The sequence below is a fragment of the Sphaerodactylus townsendi genome, linkage group LG02 (genome assembly GCF_021028975.2).
Source record: "Sphaerodactylus townsendi isolate TG3544 linkage group LG02, MPM_Stown_v2.3, whole genome shotgun sequence".
Lineage (NCBI taxonomy): Eukaryota > Metazoa > Chordata > Lepidosauria > Squamata > Sphaerodactylidae > Sphaerodactylus > Sphaerodactylus townsendi.
The window spans coordinates 115,683,082-115,700,131 of NC_059426.1; the positions used below are offsets into that span (position 1 = coordinate 115,683,082).

At 40.6% G+C, this 17,050-nt stretch overlaps 1 protein-coding gene across 5 annotated transcripts in view; it reads right to left on the reverse strand.

Annotated features, from left to right (window-relative positions):
- Nucleotides 1–17,050, reverse strand: part of AMBRA1 (autophagy and beclin 1 regulator 1) — a 191,761-nt gene that overhangs the window by 99,591 nt on the left and 75,120 nt on the right. For all 5 annotated transcript variants that reach the window (XM_048485240.1, XM_048485239.1, XM_048485237.1 and 2 more), the window contains 2 exons: nt 16,581–16,661; nt 16,378–16,478 (listed from right to left, as the gene is read on the reverse strand). In XM_048485240.1, the coding sequence (XP_048341197.1) occupies nt 16,378–16,478; nt 16,581–16,661 (182 nt within the window). The remainder of the gene's footprint in view (nt 1–16,377; nt 16,479–16,580; nt 16,662–17,050) is intronic.

Genomic DNA, 17,050 nt, shown 5'->3' on the forward strand with positions numbered 1-17,050 from the left:
GAATTGTGGTATCTTTTCTCTACAAAGAAGCACATTCTACATATGAAATGTATACTGTGTTGAGCAAACCACAGTGTAAACATATTTCAGGATTGTGATCAAGAGGGCTAAATTTTATTTTTATTTAAAATACACCTGCAACACAAGAAATAGAAGTGGCTTCAATCCAAAAAGAGGACTTGCACAAAACTTTAGTCTCAAGCCCTTGTAAGTTTCATCTCAGATGGGGGTCCTTCTAAAGATTCAAGCAAAATCTTAAGCCTTGCCACCTAAGGTAAAACTACCACACTGAACCACATTTTGCTATAAGCCTAGCCATTTTCAGCTCTACTGCAAGGTATCATTGTGCCTTCCCAAAGATTAATGTTAAAACAAATTAACAAAGTCTTGTGGCCTTAAAGACTGGATTGCACAATAAACTTTAGGGAGCTAGAGCCCTCATTGTGACACATATGAAATGCTGCACTTCAATGTCTCTTTCTCACACACACATACAAAAACCGGGGGGAGGGGGCGGGACAGGACAGGACTACGATATAAGAATGGAGAGTAGTGAGTTATATTCCACATAGTCATGCCCACAACCAATGAGTGCCTGTAAACACATAGGCAATCATGTTCTAGACAACAGTTCAAAGCACAACCATGGCCCACAGGTGTGGGTGGGTGAGTGGGGGATCAAAGTCTTCCAATAAGACTAATGTAGACTGTCATATCTGATCATCTTCCCATCATCACCCACTTCCCATGCGAAGCGATTAGAAATATTTCAAAGGAGGAGAAAAATTAATTTTTGTTTAGTGTGAGGTTAGACGAAAAATACACATTAACCACAAGTAAAATCAAAGTTCCATGGTGTATGTTTTGCTCCTTTAGCACATAAACATAAAGCTAAGATCACATACCTTATGTTTCCTGGCAACTCTTTCAGTTTACAAATGATTTCTGAAACAGAAGTCAAATACCTAGGCCATGCTTTAAGGCATTCTGAAATATTTATAAACTTCAGCCAAGAGGATTTTCGAAATCTGATCTGAACGTTTACATAGCCCCTTCCATTAGGCACATCTTTTATCATTGTATACTCTGATCCCCCTGCATGGGTGCTTTTATTAGCAACTGTATCATCATTAAATGCTGGTGGAAATCGGCTTTTCCCCAATTCTGCTCTCTATGCCCCTTCCTGAAGAGACGAGGCGGGTGAGAGCCAAAGGCAGTGGGGCCTCCTTGCCTCAGCAATTCTTCCTGCCTTGAGGCTTACCCAACAATTACTTTACTGCCTTTTAGGCACCAGACCAAACTATTTCTTTTTACAAAGGCATTTATCAATTCGGGGTGGGGAAGGATTTTTGGAGCTTTTTTTAAACTGCATGTAGCCCAGGGACTGGTTTATGGATATCATTTCAGGCAGCTGAATATTGTTTTATGCTGGGGTTTTTTGTTTTTTTTTGTGGGGGGGGGTTGCACCAATGATTGGGTTTTGCATGTTTCAGGTCTGGTTTTAATTGAATAATATAATGTAATAATCGTTATGCTCTTATTTTATTATCTTATTTTTGCATTATTTTTGTATTATTTTTACATTATTTGCAAATCACCTCATTTAAATCTCTGGAGAGGCAGCATATACATTTTCAAAATACATAAATATACGTTGCTGGAAACTTGTTTTTTAACTTCCACATTACTATTTATGATTTGCACAAAAACAGAGCAAAATTCTGTGCCTGGCAGGCATTTCTTTGTAGAAAGCTCTCTCTCTTCTCTCTTTCTGACTTTTCAGAGCATGAAATATGCCTGCTAATCCTACTTGCTTCAAATGACAAACCCTGCAACACAGGACAAAGAGGTCAGCTCTCTTTCAAAAGTGTAACTATACGGAGACTGGAGATACCCTTCCAGTAGGGAATTGCTAAGTATTGCAAACCAATGGCAGTCACTTTGTTTTACTGACCACTAATAAGGGAAATTGGAATGTGGTGCCATGGTTCTGTGAACTTGGCAGCCCAGAGCAGTGGTTCTCAACCTTCCTAATGCCGTGACCCTTTAATACAGTTCCTCATGCTGTGGTGACCCCCGACCCAAACATTTATCCATTTTACAGATGGAGAACACTGATGCAGAGAGTCTTAGGCGACCCCTGTGAAAGGGTCGTTTTACCCCCAAAGGGGTAACGACCCCCAGGTTGAGAACCACTGACCTAGAGAGTCAAACTTGAAACCATTTCCCAGCACCTGGTTCCTTATCTCAGTTGTAAAGGGTCAGGCTTTACAACGTTGCAAGTGCACAGCACAGTTAATTTCCTACTTCTTTTTTAAATGGAGGTTTTAAAGCCTGAACCAATGTTTGAAAGAACTGTATGGTAGAATTCAGTTTCTTGACAATCAGTACTCAAGTAATGGGAGACATGGATTCCAGGTGGACTCTTTAATTAGCACTGTGAATGCAGTAATAGGAGTGTTGGCTTTCTTGGCAGGTAGTACCCCGCCTAACTGAACAGTCAGTGGCAGTGGAAATACCTATGAGAAGTAGAAGATCCCTTCTAAAAGTTGAGGAAATTGGGAGAACATGTTAATGGGTAGAAACTCAGATAACCACTGAGTATTTAGATGCCTCAGACAGCTGAAGAGGAGTGTGACTTGTGGGCCTGCGGGGCTTTTTCTTGACATTCAGTCTTCACTGGACTTAAATCCAGCCATCAAAAACTGGTCTTAACAAAAAGACTCTGAACATTCAAAAATGCTCTGGCTCAGATTTTGGGAGGTCCTCAGTGAATTTCCACAGGTATGACATAACAAGTGAGAATGCCTCTCCTCTGAACAGTTTTATTTTCTGTGAACAGATTGAGTAGCCAAGAGATTTCAATAGTTTTGAGAGAACATGAAGAAACAGGGTACAGATGAGGAAAATCACTCAAAGTCACAAATGCTGTCATAAGACTCTGTCACAGCTTTGTTTTAACCCTGCATCTTTGTGTTGAGACAGTTCAGATGTTCTGTAATATCCACCACAAAAGTAATATCTTGAAGCCATTCATTATTCAGGGGCAGCATTTCCGTTCTTATCCAATGAACTCGTGTATTTCACTTCGTAGCTCATAGAAGCATTTTAGTACAGTTAACAGTTTTTATAACTGCATATCACATCAGGTGACTGATTTTGGCTGCATAGCTACAGTTTTTCAATTCTCACTGCATTTTGCACCAAGAAATTCTGTGCAGCAAAACCCTGAAGATGGATAATGTGATGAGTGTGATTGTAAAAACTGTTAATTTTATTCAAGCCAGAGGTCTCATTCACAAGCATTTTAACAATCTTCTGGAGGAAACAATGATTGGACATGGTGTACCCTACCATACTGAAGTGTGATGGTCAAGTGGGGGAACTGTACTAAAATGAAGCTGGCTCTGTTTCATCCATTTCACCACTGTCTCCAGACAGCTGGCCAAATAATCTAGGGTGGCACTTGGCCAACCACGCACCAACAGATACGAGTTGGGTGACATCAGCTTGCTGGTGACAAGCCTGCCCGAAACTCTGGACCAGCTGGGTGAAAGGATGCATATAGATGTTAAGTAACATTGGGGAGAAGATTAGTTGGGGTCATCCTTAACATACAGCAAGTGTCTTTGGAATCTGAACGTATCATTACATTCTGTCAAGGATTGGTTATAGAGAGTGTGCCAACTTAGGTGCATACAATGCTGAGGTTGATAACAGAGCCATAAGTATTGGCAAGTCTGGAAAAGCAATATATTCCTGGCCAAGTACTGAGTAACACAATATAGTGAGTTCGAAGTAATATTACCTAGTGAAAGGGGGATAGCTGATGAAATACTGGTTCTTGGGGAATTTATTTGCCTTCTGTCTTCTTCTTTCTTCTTAGTTCCAAGGAAGAATGTGGCTGATTCTTTGACTCTGAAGCCTTCTTTCTTCCACTGTTTGGACGCTAAATTTTTGGGACTAGAAGGATCAGGTTTTATCAACAATTATGAGAAGAACAAGACCAAAGAGATTGATCTTGTAGAACTTGATGTTGTGAAAGAAAACATTTCTACAAGGTAGATCTAAATTGAGTGCACCTCTACTGCTTGGTGAACCTCTAATAAAATGATAGAGTTCAACTCTCCTAGACAGAGAAGACAGTGGTTGTGGTGGTTCACTGTACAATAAATGTGCAGATCAGTGTTGAAAAAGTACTACTGCTAAGAGCTTAGCAGTGCAACCTTCTAAGCTCACTGATATCAATGGACCTTGCTAAGTGTGATTCTGCTTAGAAAGGCAGTGGAGATGGATGAAAATTGGAAAATTGAAATAGAAAGTATTACTATTACTATTACTATTATTATTGGATTTGATATATCGCCCAATCCCCAAAGGGCTCTGGGCAGTGTACAATAAGCAACAACCAAAAAGTAAAATACAACAAATCCAAAATACAGATTAAAATACAATAAATCACAGATAAAAACCCTTTAAAACAACAGCAGCAGCATAACCTATAAACCAATTACAGTACAATGGCATCTAGTCCCCAACCCTCCTACACTCAAGCCCCCGGGAGGGGATGGTACATGGGGGCATCAGGAGTGGGTGGAACATCCGCGGCCAGCCTCCCCAAAGGCCCGGTGGAACAGCTCAGTTTTACAGGTGAAAAGAGAAATAAGCTTAGTTTTCTGTAATAACTCACAGTAATCCCTAAATAATTATTTTTGACTGCAACAGTGAGTGAGAAAGTATGACCCTGCCCTTGTAGGCACATGCTGTAATACTTCAATTAGCCTTAACATCCCCTCACATTAGTATGAATTCAGTTCAAGTAAATACTGGTTGAGCAGAGCTACTCCCCCAATCACAGAATATTTCAGCTGTGAAAGGTTAATCAGCTGTAGTATGTGTTTAACCTGGGCCACCATGTAGTGAACCCTGGATTATGCTGCTCGGCTGGTAGTATTTTTCATTGATTTATCAGATATTTATTGGATGTATTTATGTAAAAAACTGAAATCTTTATGAGCTCTATGTAGGCACAGCATAGGGCTCTCCACTTGTGAAAAGGCTCTTTTGGAAGCATAGCTACACTGAATTGTTATTTTGGGTTCTACCTACCATAGAACCCATGGTAGGTAGAACCCAAAATAACAATTCAGTGTAGCTATGCTTCCAAAAGAGCCTTTTCACAAGTGGAGAGCCCTATGCTGTGCCTACATAGAGTTCATAAAGATTTCAGTTTTTTACATAAATACATCCAATAAATATCTGATAAATCAATGAAAAATACTACCAGCCGAGCAGCATAATCCAGGGTTCACTACATGGTGGCCCAGGTTAAACACATACTACAGCTGATTAACCTTTCACAGCTGAAATATTCTGTGATTGGGGGAGTAGCTCTGCTCAACCAGTATTTACTTGAACTGAATTCATACTAATGTGAGGGGATGTTAAGGCTAATAGAGTGCCCATGGGAAAATGCAACCTCATTAATAAAAAATGAAGTTCTTGACAACGTAAATAAGCAGCCTTCTTTCGTAAAGACAGTAATGGGGGAAGCAACTGCTGACAGCTCATGCGTATGAGTACCAAGAGCACTGTGCTCATTAAGGGATCCTACCCAATGCAATGGTTCCCAAGCCAGCTGCTATGCCTGACAGCACAGCAGCATCGTTCACCTTGTCTGAAAGACACAAGGCAGAAGGACAGTGCCTGAGGGAGTAATTTATTATTCTTCCCCAAATTTGATGGCAAGGGAGCTTGGGTTGCTGATGAGGGGTGAGAAGAGTCAAGGAAGCTCTCTCCAAGGGAGGCAGGAACAAGTGAAGGGAGCAGAGTAAGCATCTTAGGAACAACATAGTGGTAAAATAGGTAATGAAGCAGTAGTATTGTGAGATGTGATAAAACACATGAGAAGCAAAAATATTTTCAAGGAATCAAAGTTGAAGAGAAATAGAACAATGACCTGACCCCATATTTTCATACCAAAGATCAAATTTCCTGCAAATCCAGGATGAAACTCCACAGGCAGTTGCCTGGCCATTGCTCACATTGTATTATGAGATTCAGCTGTAGGCAGCCTAGAGAATTGGCAGAATGGACAGTGGGAGACATAAGCCTGCAAGACTTACTAGGTGAACAGGCAGGCACTAGCACAAGCCCTCATATGAACATATGAAGCTGACTTATACTGTCCATCCACTCCAGTTTTTCTACTCTGACTATAATGTACTTCAGAAGTTCTCCAGGGATTATTCAGGCAGAATCCAACACTTCTACTCAAGATCCTTTATCTGCCATCATACACATACAAAGTATGCTGCCTACCGCTAAGCTATGGGCCCTTTCCAACAACACAGATCTCCAACAGCTACCACAGATAAGGCTACAGACTACTGAAAGATATAAAGAATGGTGTAGTGGTGGATTCTAATCTCGAGAACTGGGTTTGATTCCTTACTGCTCCGCATGAGCAGCAGACTCTAACCTGGTGAACTGAGTTTGCTTCCCCATGCCTACACAAGAAGCCTGCTTGGAGAACTTAGGCCAGCCACGTTTTTTTCCTAACTCTCTCAGCTCCACCTACCTCACAAGGTGTCTGATTTGCAGAGGGGAAGGGATGGTGATTATAAGTCGCTTTAAGACTCATTAAAGATAGAGAAAAGTGAGGTATAAAAACCAACTCTTCTTCTACCCAAGATCCTCCAACAGATAATGTCAGAAACTGAACACAGGGCCTTCTGTGTTACTGCAAGTGCTCACCATTAAACTATGACCCCTAATGTGCACAAAAGCCAAGTTTAGCAGCCAGATTAAGCTCAATTTAAGAGACTGATGTTCAGATACAGGTTGACCGAGAAGCTTGTATAGTTTTTATCATGTCAGGGGAATCAACAGATCACCTGGATGGAAGGAATCACTTTGGAAGATGAGAAGACATCATAATCCAGGGAACCCACCCATGTTCATCCTGTTGTCTCATCAACATTGATCAGCACAGCATAGACTTGCTTCTAACTGAGCAGTTCTTTAAAACAATGTTTCAATATACATTTTCTCAGTCCTGACTGAGTTCAGTTATCATTGAGCATCTTAAATTGCAAGGAAGATAACTCCACAATTTCATGGATGATTTTTTTCTCCTGTTGATCAAGTGCTGTCATAGTTAGGAGGTTTCTCTTATTGCCTAAATGATGCAAAAACAACTGTGAACCTACCACATTATATATTGTCTAATGTAATGTCATTTCTTGCATTGTTTAACATGTAACTAATTAATCTTATACCTGGAGTCATTTTTCTATAGTCCAAGTACTATTTCATTTTTATTAATAGTCGTCTTGTTCCACTGATTGCATCTACTTGCAGTATGCCTTGAGTCCCAGTGAGAAAGGCAGAATATAAATAAATAAAATAACATGTCTGCATAAGTGCGCTCACAGCTTCTTACTCACTCTCTGCAACAGTAAAACCTTACTCTTTTCTTTCACTGTTTGAAAACCAAGTCATTTCCACTTCAACCAACTTTTTTCACAGAGTTATATCTTTCACAATCCATCTTGTAGGACTTCAGTTAACCAAATCTTTTACACTCTTTTGTATGCACCTCAATGTGAAGGCAGTTATCTTATGAAAATCAGTCACGAGGATATCCCCCCACATATTTTAAAATACGGTGCACCAAATTTACATTGATATCACATACCTGAGCCCTCCGAGGAGGGCGGTATATAAGATTGATTGATTGATTGATTGATTGATTGATTGATTGATTGATTGATTGATTGATTGATTGATTGATTGATTGATTGATTGATATTATTGTTATTGATGATGATGATGATGATGATGATGATGATGATGATGATGATGATGATGATGATGATGATGATGATGATGATGATAAAGCTATCACTGATGCTCAGTTAGAAGCAAATCTATGATGTGCTGATCAATTTTGATTAAACAACAGGCTAAACATGGGTGGGTTCCCAGGACCTCACAGAAACAGAATAATAATAGTTTCTGGGATGATGAAAATGTGATTGAATATTGTACTGAGGATGTGTCACGTTCCAAGAATCAGGGAGTGTTGTATTTCTGTGGTATGATGTTCTTACTTTGCTAAACTTGGTTTATTCTCTACGGTTCCTCATGTACCTCATTGTACTTCAATATTGTGCATGTGATTATACAGTTTGTAATCGCACATGCCAAGACAGTTTATATCACATATGCACCTACTTATCTCCTATTTTTACGCATCTAAGGAAGCTGGCTATTGCTTCTCAAAATGTCATAGTGTAATTAGACAGTTTCTAAGCTGCTATTGTGCCTCTTTCTTTAATGCAGCCACTGACAGCATGGCACAAACATAAAGGCGTAACGATCTGAAGGCTCTAGGAAAGTCTTAAGCAAATACTGGTACACTCTACAACAGGGGTCCCCAAACTTTTTAAACAGGGGGCCAGTTCACTGTCCCTCAGACTGTTGGAGGGCCGGACTAAAAAAAACTATGAACAAATTCCTATGCACAAATGATTGTAAAATGTTTGATTTCACCTTTCAGCCTGTCTGTCATGGTCTATTTTTAGAACAGTGACCAAAGTATGTCAAGTACAGGGTGGGCTCCAAATATTGTTGGGGAGGCTGTGGAATACCTTCCACTGTAAAAAAAAAAAAAGCAGAACTTTCCCAATGAAGCATTCCATCTAACCCAGGATCAGGTATCTTCCTGGGTTCTTTCCTCCCTAGCAGCCAGCAAGCGATTCGCCAGCCTGGCTGATGCCAATGGGAGTGAAGCGGAACAGAAAGCCTGAGAGCAACACATGGAGTAGCCGAGAGGGAAGGGCGGAGCAGACGCTGCCACATGTAAGGTTTCCAACTCTGAGTCAGAAAATTCATGGAGATTTGGGGGTGCCATCATGTAACTGCAATCAACAGCCGTTGGGGCCGGTTCCTCCTCTCCCTCGAGCCCCACTGCACATGAATGGAGCCATCGCCGCCATGCCTGGCGGGCCGGATAAATGCCTTCAGGGGGCCACATTTGGCCCCCGGGCCGTAGTTTGGGGACCCCTGCTCTACAATGAAAGTTAGCAAGGCTACCCATGTGTTAAAGTGTTCAATGCAGCAGGCAGAATTCCTTGTTGGTGTCTAGTTGAGTAAGTCATATGACTAGTACTGATTTATACTGGCGGCTCAACAGATTGCCAGTCTACATATGTCCCAACCACACTAGGGTTTAACATATTTAGATCATGAAGTAGATACAAGAGCAAGAAGGAATTGGCCTTTTTATATACTATGGCCGCAATCTCAAGCATATTTAATTGTGTTTAGGTCCACTGAGGATAATGGGTTCAAGATGCCAAACTCTCTACTGGATCATGGGCCAAGTGTGCATGCACATGTTTGATTTCAAGTCATAAAGTTGCAAAATCTCTCTCAGGCAAACTATAATTAAACCTGAGTGCAAAGTACATAAGAGCTGTTCAGCACTTGGCCCTGTAGCAAAAAAAGAAAAGGTATTTCAGATAGGTTCCATTTCTTTTCAGGGCACAGCTGACCTTAATCCAACTTAAATTAGTTCAACATACTTCAAACACCACTAAGAAGAACTGACCATGAAGAAGTTACCCAGCAGAACAGTACCAAACAAAATGCCAACAGGAAAAAGCAATACATTTTGATAGGGAGAAAGCTGAACTATCACATTCTTAAGAAATGTTCATTTAGAAACTGCTGCATTGAACAATAAGACACTCAGACTAAATTCCACAATGGCTTATAGTCATGTAGGCAAACAGAAGAAACAATGTGATTTATTTTGATTTTTAGTTTAGACTAGTTGAAACAATCTACAGAGTCTAACTGAATAATACAAGACTGCATGGAAAGTCTATCAACATGACCATCATTCAGGTTTATGCCCAACCGGCTTGAAAAAGTGGTGGGAGGCAGCAGGGTGCCTGTGAAGATGGGGAGGCTGTCACAGAAAACACCCAGGACAGTGGAACCTAGATTTGACACCAAAATCTCCTTTTCCAAAGAAACAGCTGACATTTAAGGACATCTCTAGCACATGCACCCACAATCAACATGAGAGTGTGTAACACGGTGTGTAACAGACTTCCCTCTGTGATACACCTCTGAAGATGGCAGCCACAGATGCAGACGAAACGTTAGGAACAAGATACACCAGACCTTGGCCACCCAGCCCGGAAAACCCCCCAGAACCAACATGAGAGTGCTTTTTCAGTACCATGCTGATGTATTGGTTCAGCTGCATGCACATTTTTTTAAAAACACCCGTACAAATGATGTTATGGGAAAGACAGAATCTTGGGGAATCAAAAGCCGAATCCTTTGCAAAGAGTAACTGAAACCCTGCCACAGATATCAGGAAAAAAACAGGAAAAGTATGGAAGGGGGAGCGAATAATTGATCGTAGATGCCCCAGGGGAAAAAGCTTTGCAACAAAAGAACACAAACCTGGGGGCGGAGAATCATTAGTGAGTAAACAGCCAATGACAACCTAACTATTCAATCTAAAACCAAGTGGTCAATAAATATCTGGGACATATTCAAATGGCCTTTAGTCTCCTTTCTATTCTTGATAAATAATAGCATCACTTGCACTGTTTGTGGCTTGCAAAGTATATGTTTTGATATCCAAGGTCATATTCAATGAATGAAGAAATTCTCCCTACTATCCTTCCTCTTTTAAAGCAGCTACTCATTCCACTAAACTTGGATCTTCTCAATGCATGGTTTTTCACCCTGCTTCATATGTCAACTGTGTGTAATACCCAGTATTGATTAAAATTAATTTAATTGATTACAAAACTACCCCTAACTATGGCCTGGAAAACAAAAGGGCCTTCATAATCAGAACTTACTTATTAGCATTTTTCTTTCAAATGCCATCAAAGATAATTATTAAGCAAATTTTGGCTGGCTTCAGTTCCAAGTCACAATGTTAAGGGGCATAAAGTTTCAGGATAGAGGGGATCGAATACTGGAAAGAAATGAGTGGGCTCTCACCTCCTGAGGAGGTTGTTGCCCATCTCTACCTCTGATTCACATCTCAGCCTCCTTTAGTAAACAAACACTACAATGCAGAAAGTCTATACTGAAAATGGTCTTGTCTGCTTGCTACAGTTTTTAGAACACTACTAGACAGGGGGACAAAGTCAGCCACTTACTTGACTATTCTTTGAAAAAAGATGTTGGGATGAGGGTTAAATGAGAAGAAATGCTGGTTAAATATTACAGCTTATGGGACAGGAGGCTTCAGTGTTTAGCATTGCCCTCCAAGATAATGTTCCCAACCAAGAACATAAGTGAAACGAACTTGGAAGAAAGTTCTGACCCACATGGCTGACATGGCAGTATACAGAACAAAAAAGTGAGCTCTTCCACAGAAGCAGCTAACTATTCAATCTCCAGCCCCTGCCAAAGACAGCAGACATGACAGCAGACATCACACCTTTCTGAGAATTTTGAGCTTGTAATTAAAATAATTAACTGAAATAGCTCCAAGAGCAGGCTATCTACTTCAATGACTGATGGTAACTGCATACAATGATTCAGTTGTATCTACAGGCAAAACCCAGACTGAATTTCTCTTTACTCCAAGTAACAGGATTCTCAAACAAGTGGCCATGGACCATGAGCCTACATTCATACAGGCTGAAAAAACAGTGTAGTTAAATCCTCATATCTGCACTGACCAATGCAATCACCATCCCAATATCCTTTCCAACATGATAGTGGTAATTAGCTTTCTGTTTGGAGAATGGGAATCATTCCTAACACCCTCTTCTTTACAATGATTGAGACATGCCGTCAAATAATATCTTCTGCCACATAACAAAGATACTATGAACATTTCCATAAGCCTAGATATCTCATGGTGTAGTTCCAATGAATATTACTACAACACTGTTCAGACCATTCTCTGTCACTGATTAAAACCCCCAGCATGCAAAGACCAAAATGGAGACCAGCAAAGCAAAGCTGGATCAAGCCAAGTTTAAATTTCTAGGCTACACAGACATCATGTTGGAAAAGCACAGAAGGAAAACAACAATTCCTGCTTGGCAGGAAAAAAATCACTTTAAAAAACAAACCAACTCTGCTGCTTAGCGACTTAACTGTCTGCCAGGAATCTTCTTGGTACATCCTAGATCACCTACATACCCATCTTGACAAAGCTGGTTTGGGTATACTACAATCCATGGAAACTACAAGTTTATACATTCATCTAAGTGATCTTCAAACAGTACATCTGTGGCTATCCAAAACAGGAGATTTGGTTATGCAGTTCCTGAGCAACCTTTCCTGAGCAATCTAATGGAAAATAAACATGCTGCCAAACTACGCAATCTGTTTGATGTTCTACAATCACTTTTTATCATAAAGACAAGAGAACACCAGGTTCAAAAAGCCGCCATAGTTACCGTGTGTTTACTACTCAGAAGGGGTAATTTGAAGAAGCAAAATTATGAGTTTCACATCATGATTTAACTTGCAGCAAAGCTGTCTTAAAATTTTGATAAGATTTTCATCTTATACACAATTACAAAATTCAGGCTACAGTATTTTTAAAGTCCTTGGGGTGATTTCATAATGTAATACAAATGTTACAATATCTGTGCAACTCTCAAGAAAACTGTATTGTCAAAAACTTCACAGCCGGAATCAATTGGCTGTTGTGGGTTTTCCAGGTTGTGTGGCTGTGGTCTGGTAGTTTTTGCTCCTAACTCAAGAATATTCTGCTGGCTTATGCATCTTCCAGGCAAGAGACATTCAGAGATGGTATGCCATTGCCTGCCTCTGCGTAGCAACCCAAGACTTCCTTGGTGATCTCCCATTGAAGTTCTAACTGGGGATGGCTGTGCTTAGCTTCAAAGACCTGATTAGATTGGGTTAGCCTGGTCTGTTCTGGTCAGAACATTAATGGTATAGTTAAGGGTTTATTTTTGGGCATCCTGCACATTAAAGGTTTAGTCCCCCCCACCCCGCCCCCTCAAAAAAACCCTGCATGGTGGTACTGATATTTGACTGCTATGCCAGTACCAGATGAGCTCTACATTGAAGGATATAGGAGATCATAAGGGGAAAAAAACCTTAGCTGTTTAAGATATTCTCAGCGAAGAGGAAAAACAAAACTTAAAGGGGGAATAATAGAGAAAAGTCAACCCAATATTGCTAGGAAGCCTGAGTAGCTGCTTGGAATATTGTTTCCAAGGCAACTAAACCAGCTTGTTAACATGCTCACTTTCATCATTAAAGAAAAAGTGAAAGGTAATTGGGTTAATTATTGAAGCAACAGCCAACACACTACCACTAATTGTCCATTTACCTAAGGCTTTTAAACAGCAGTTTCAATCCGTAATGGGATAGAATGTGTCACAAGTCATTCACCTGACTTGGGTAGGTTACATACGGAGATTTAAAAAAAAAAAAGCTTCTGTAGATGCAAGATTCTATAACAGTAAATAATTTTGTATAGGGCATGGCTTCTGAAGTTGGAGAACTGGATAATATGGCATTATTAGTATGGTAATTACTCACCATCATAGCCACAATATATAAAATAAGAATATTTCATTCATCTTACAATAGTAGAACCAGGGGGCATTCATTGAAAATGCTGGGGGGAAGAATTAGGACTAATAAAAGGAAACATTTTTTCACGCAACATGTGATTGTTGTTTGGAATATGCCGCCACAGGAGGTGGTGATGGCCACTAACCTGGATAGCTTTAAAAAGGGCTTGGACAGATTTATGGAGGAGAAGTCGATCTATGGCTATCAATCTTGATCCTCCTTGATCTGAGATTGCAAATGCCTTAGCAGACCAGGTGCTCGGGAGCAATAGCAGCAGAATGCCATTGCTTTCACATCGTGCACGTGAGCTCCCAAAAGCACCTGGTGGGCCACTGCGAGTAGCAGAGTGCTGGACTAGAAGGACTCCGGTCTGATCCAGCAGGCTTGTTCTTATGTTCTTATCTTTGGAGTGAACTTCATTACATCTGAATAAACAAAATGCAATGATACTGTGAATGTGCTTTGATGATGGTTCTGTTCAAAGGAGCAAAATGGATATCATTTTCACAAGACTCAGTGAGAGTCTGACAACAAAAATTATAAAAAGTTTTACACGATATTAAAATGAGCATGAAGTGTTGCTGCCCTGGTAAAAATTTAGCTTAGAGCAAATGGCATGGGGCTGCAGAAGTATTAGAGCAATCAAGGTTTTTTCAACACGTAGCATTTCAGTTTGGGGTCCTCTCTATCATAGCAAGGAAATACTTTGACTGGTAATATTGTTCTCTGTAGTACTAAAGATTTACTCATCTCCTGAGGTTAAGAGATGTTATTCTGAATGATCATAAGAAAATAAAGTAGAGAGCCATTGGAAGATAGAAAGAAACTGAGTGCTGCTCTCAGAAGCAGAAAGCAACTGAATTCTGCATAAGACAAAGTAAAAGCAAATGTCCACAGCAAAGAAGGGCTGGAAAAGAATTCTGCAGTGTTGCCTGGCAGCAAATAATTATCTGCCAGTGAGCTATTTCCATATGCCTACAACAAAATCCCACACAGACAATCAGCACAGGTGAAGGATGTGTCTTGACTGAAAGCAATAGGCAGGCTTCACGTTCATCAAGCACAGAATGCTTAGCAACCTCTGGAAGTTCTGCAATAAAAATGCAAGGGGAGGGGAGAGTGTCTTACTGGCATGAGCAAAGGGGCATTCCAAAAATGGAAACACCCTTTCCTTGGCCTACAGGAAGCAGGATGTTAACCATGGTCTGACTCAAAGAAAGGGGCTTCCTAACCTCAGACTGGAACAGTAAAAGACTCTGAACTTTAATGAGAGAAAAAAATATCCACACCACCACAGTTCTATCCAGGATCTCTAAACCACAGAGAGTATGATTGGAATGTCCCTTTGCTCATCCTCAGGAAGATTTACTAGATATGACAAAAAAAATCCTCTTCAGTCATAGACAAGGTGACATTCTGGAAATACAATTCATGAAATCTGAAACACCAGCGCAGGACAGACTATTCCAAAATCATCTGAAATCTAAAAGATAAAGGGTAATGTCACATCATGATGTTTACTAGGCAGACTTTGTTTGTGGGGTGGTTTGTCATTGCCTTCCCCAGTCGTCTACACTTTACCCTCAGCAAGCTGGGTACTCATTTTACCAACCTCGGAAGGAAAGAAGGCTGAGTAGACCTTGAGCCAGGTACCTGAAACGGACTTCCATCAGGAACAAGCTTGGTTCATGAGCAGAGACTGAACTGCAGTAGTGCAGCTTACCACTCTTGTGCCCTGTGGCTCCTGGAATCTGTGATCTACTCACCAATAAAAAGGACTGTGCTGCTACAGACAGCAAACTTGTAGAGTCACATCATGATCCATAACCATTAGGGCTAGATATGCTAACACCAGAGGTGGGGCGAGGGAAAACTGCGCCTGGGGTGTGCGCACACCCCGTGCCCCTGCCGCAGCACCGCCCATCCCCACCATGCTTCTGCCACGCCTCCACCACAGCTCCGCCCGGGGTGTCACGCCCCCTCCCACCCCATTGGCACTACACCACTGTGTAACACACAAATTCTATGCCCACGTCTTACAAGAAGTGTGTATTTACAGGAATTTTAATTTTGCCTATAATCTTCTGTTGCTAACAAGAAGAAGACATATTTTTTTATCCAAGCACAACAGCTTTCCAAAATACCCAGCTTGCTCAGAACATGTTTATCTAGCTTTCTCAGTATCTTGTAAAATCTAAAGGCATTCTGATACAGTGTGACATAGGTAAACATTCCTAAATCACTCCTGCATTTGGTACTAAACAAACACCATGCACGAATTCTGTTATCACAAACCTTAACTTCCAGGCAACCAAAGTCCCATTTTATCTGCCTTCTTTCCATCTAACACTTTTCAATTGCCTGTGCACTATAAGGAGATGCAGCCAAAATTTTAATATGCACCTATTACAATCATAATTGAATCTGTACTGCTCTTGAGCAGTTTTACAAGCTTTAACATGAACAAGGCAACCTATAATTGAATTAGAAGGACCTGTAGCAAACTGATCATTAGTTTGTCAGAATGTTAATTTTTAAATAGGGAGGAAAACATACTTGGGAATTGATGGAATTTTTTTAACTACTCTGCCCATCTCAGTTTTTAGACTCCACACTCCAATTCTCCTTTTACATACATTCTTTCAAATTATAGAATGTACTAATAAATAAATCACTGTGGTAGTCAATCTCCATCTATACATTAAAGCCACTGGCGGTAAACCCTAGCCTACACAGTACACTGAAAAAAGGGGAGTAAGAGATTCTTACCTGCCAAGACCCTGTTAACAGAGGAGTGAGTGGCCAAACCCGGCTGTCCACGTTCATGAAAAATCCCAGCATAAGGCAAGTACTCTGGCAGCAAGAAACGCCTAGAATGAAGAGTAAATCTGTAAGAAATACTGCCAGGCTCCTGAAGACCTGGACATTGGATTGCCCTTGCTGTCATGCCCTTGCTGAATACACAAACTTACCTGGGGACAAAGCGCCCAAGGGATGGTGCAGACATGCGGGCATTCCGAGGGGCTCGGTGCCTTGACCTGTCTCCGTTGTCCCTTTAAAAACAAAAAAAACCCCATATTATTATGAATTATACACTGAAAGGTTGAAACTCATGTCTTTTGATATTCACCTAGTTCACAAATCTAGTATAGGTGACTGTGGCAAAATCACTACCTGAGGGGTCAGCTGAGATTCTAAAAAGCTGCAGGACAGCCCTTGAATTCCAGCCTGCTCTTAAAAACAAGAATTATCATCAGACCGATCACCTCTAGTTTTTTCTTTTCTTTACATTATACAGAAATGAAGACCTACAGAAAACTGAACATTAGAAATAAGTTTTAAAACTTATTTTTTCTGAACAAAAACACCATTTAAAATTAGAAATATGTTGCTATATTCTGAAAGAATGCTCACTGAACCAAATGCTGGGCAGTTCCTACTA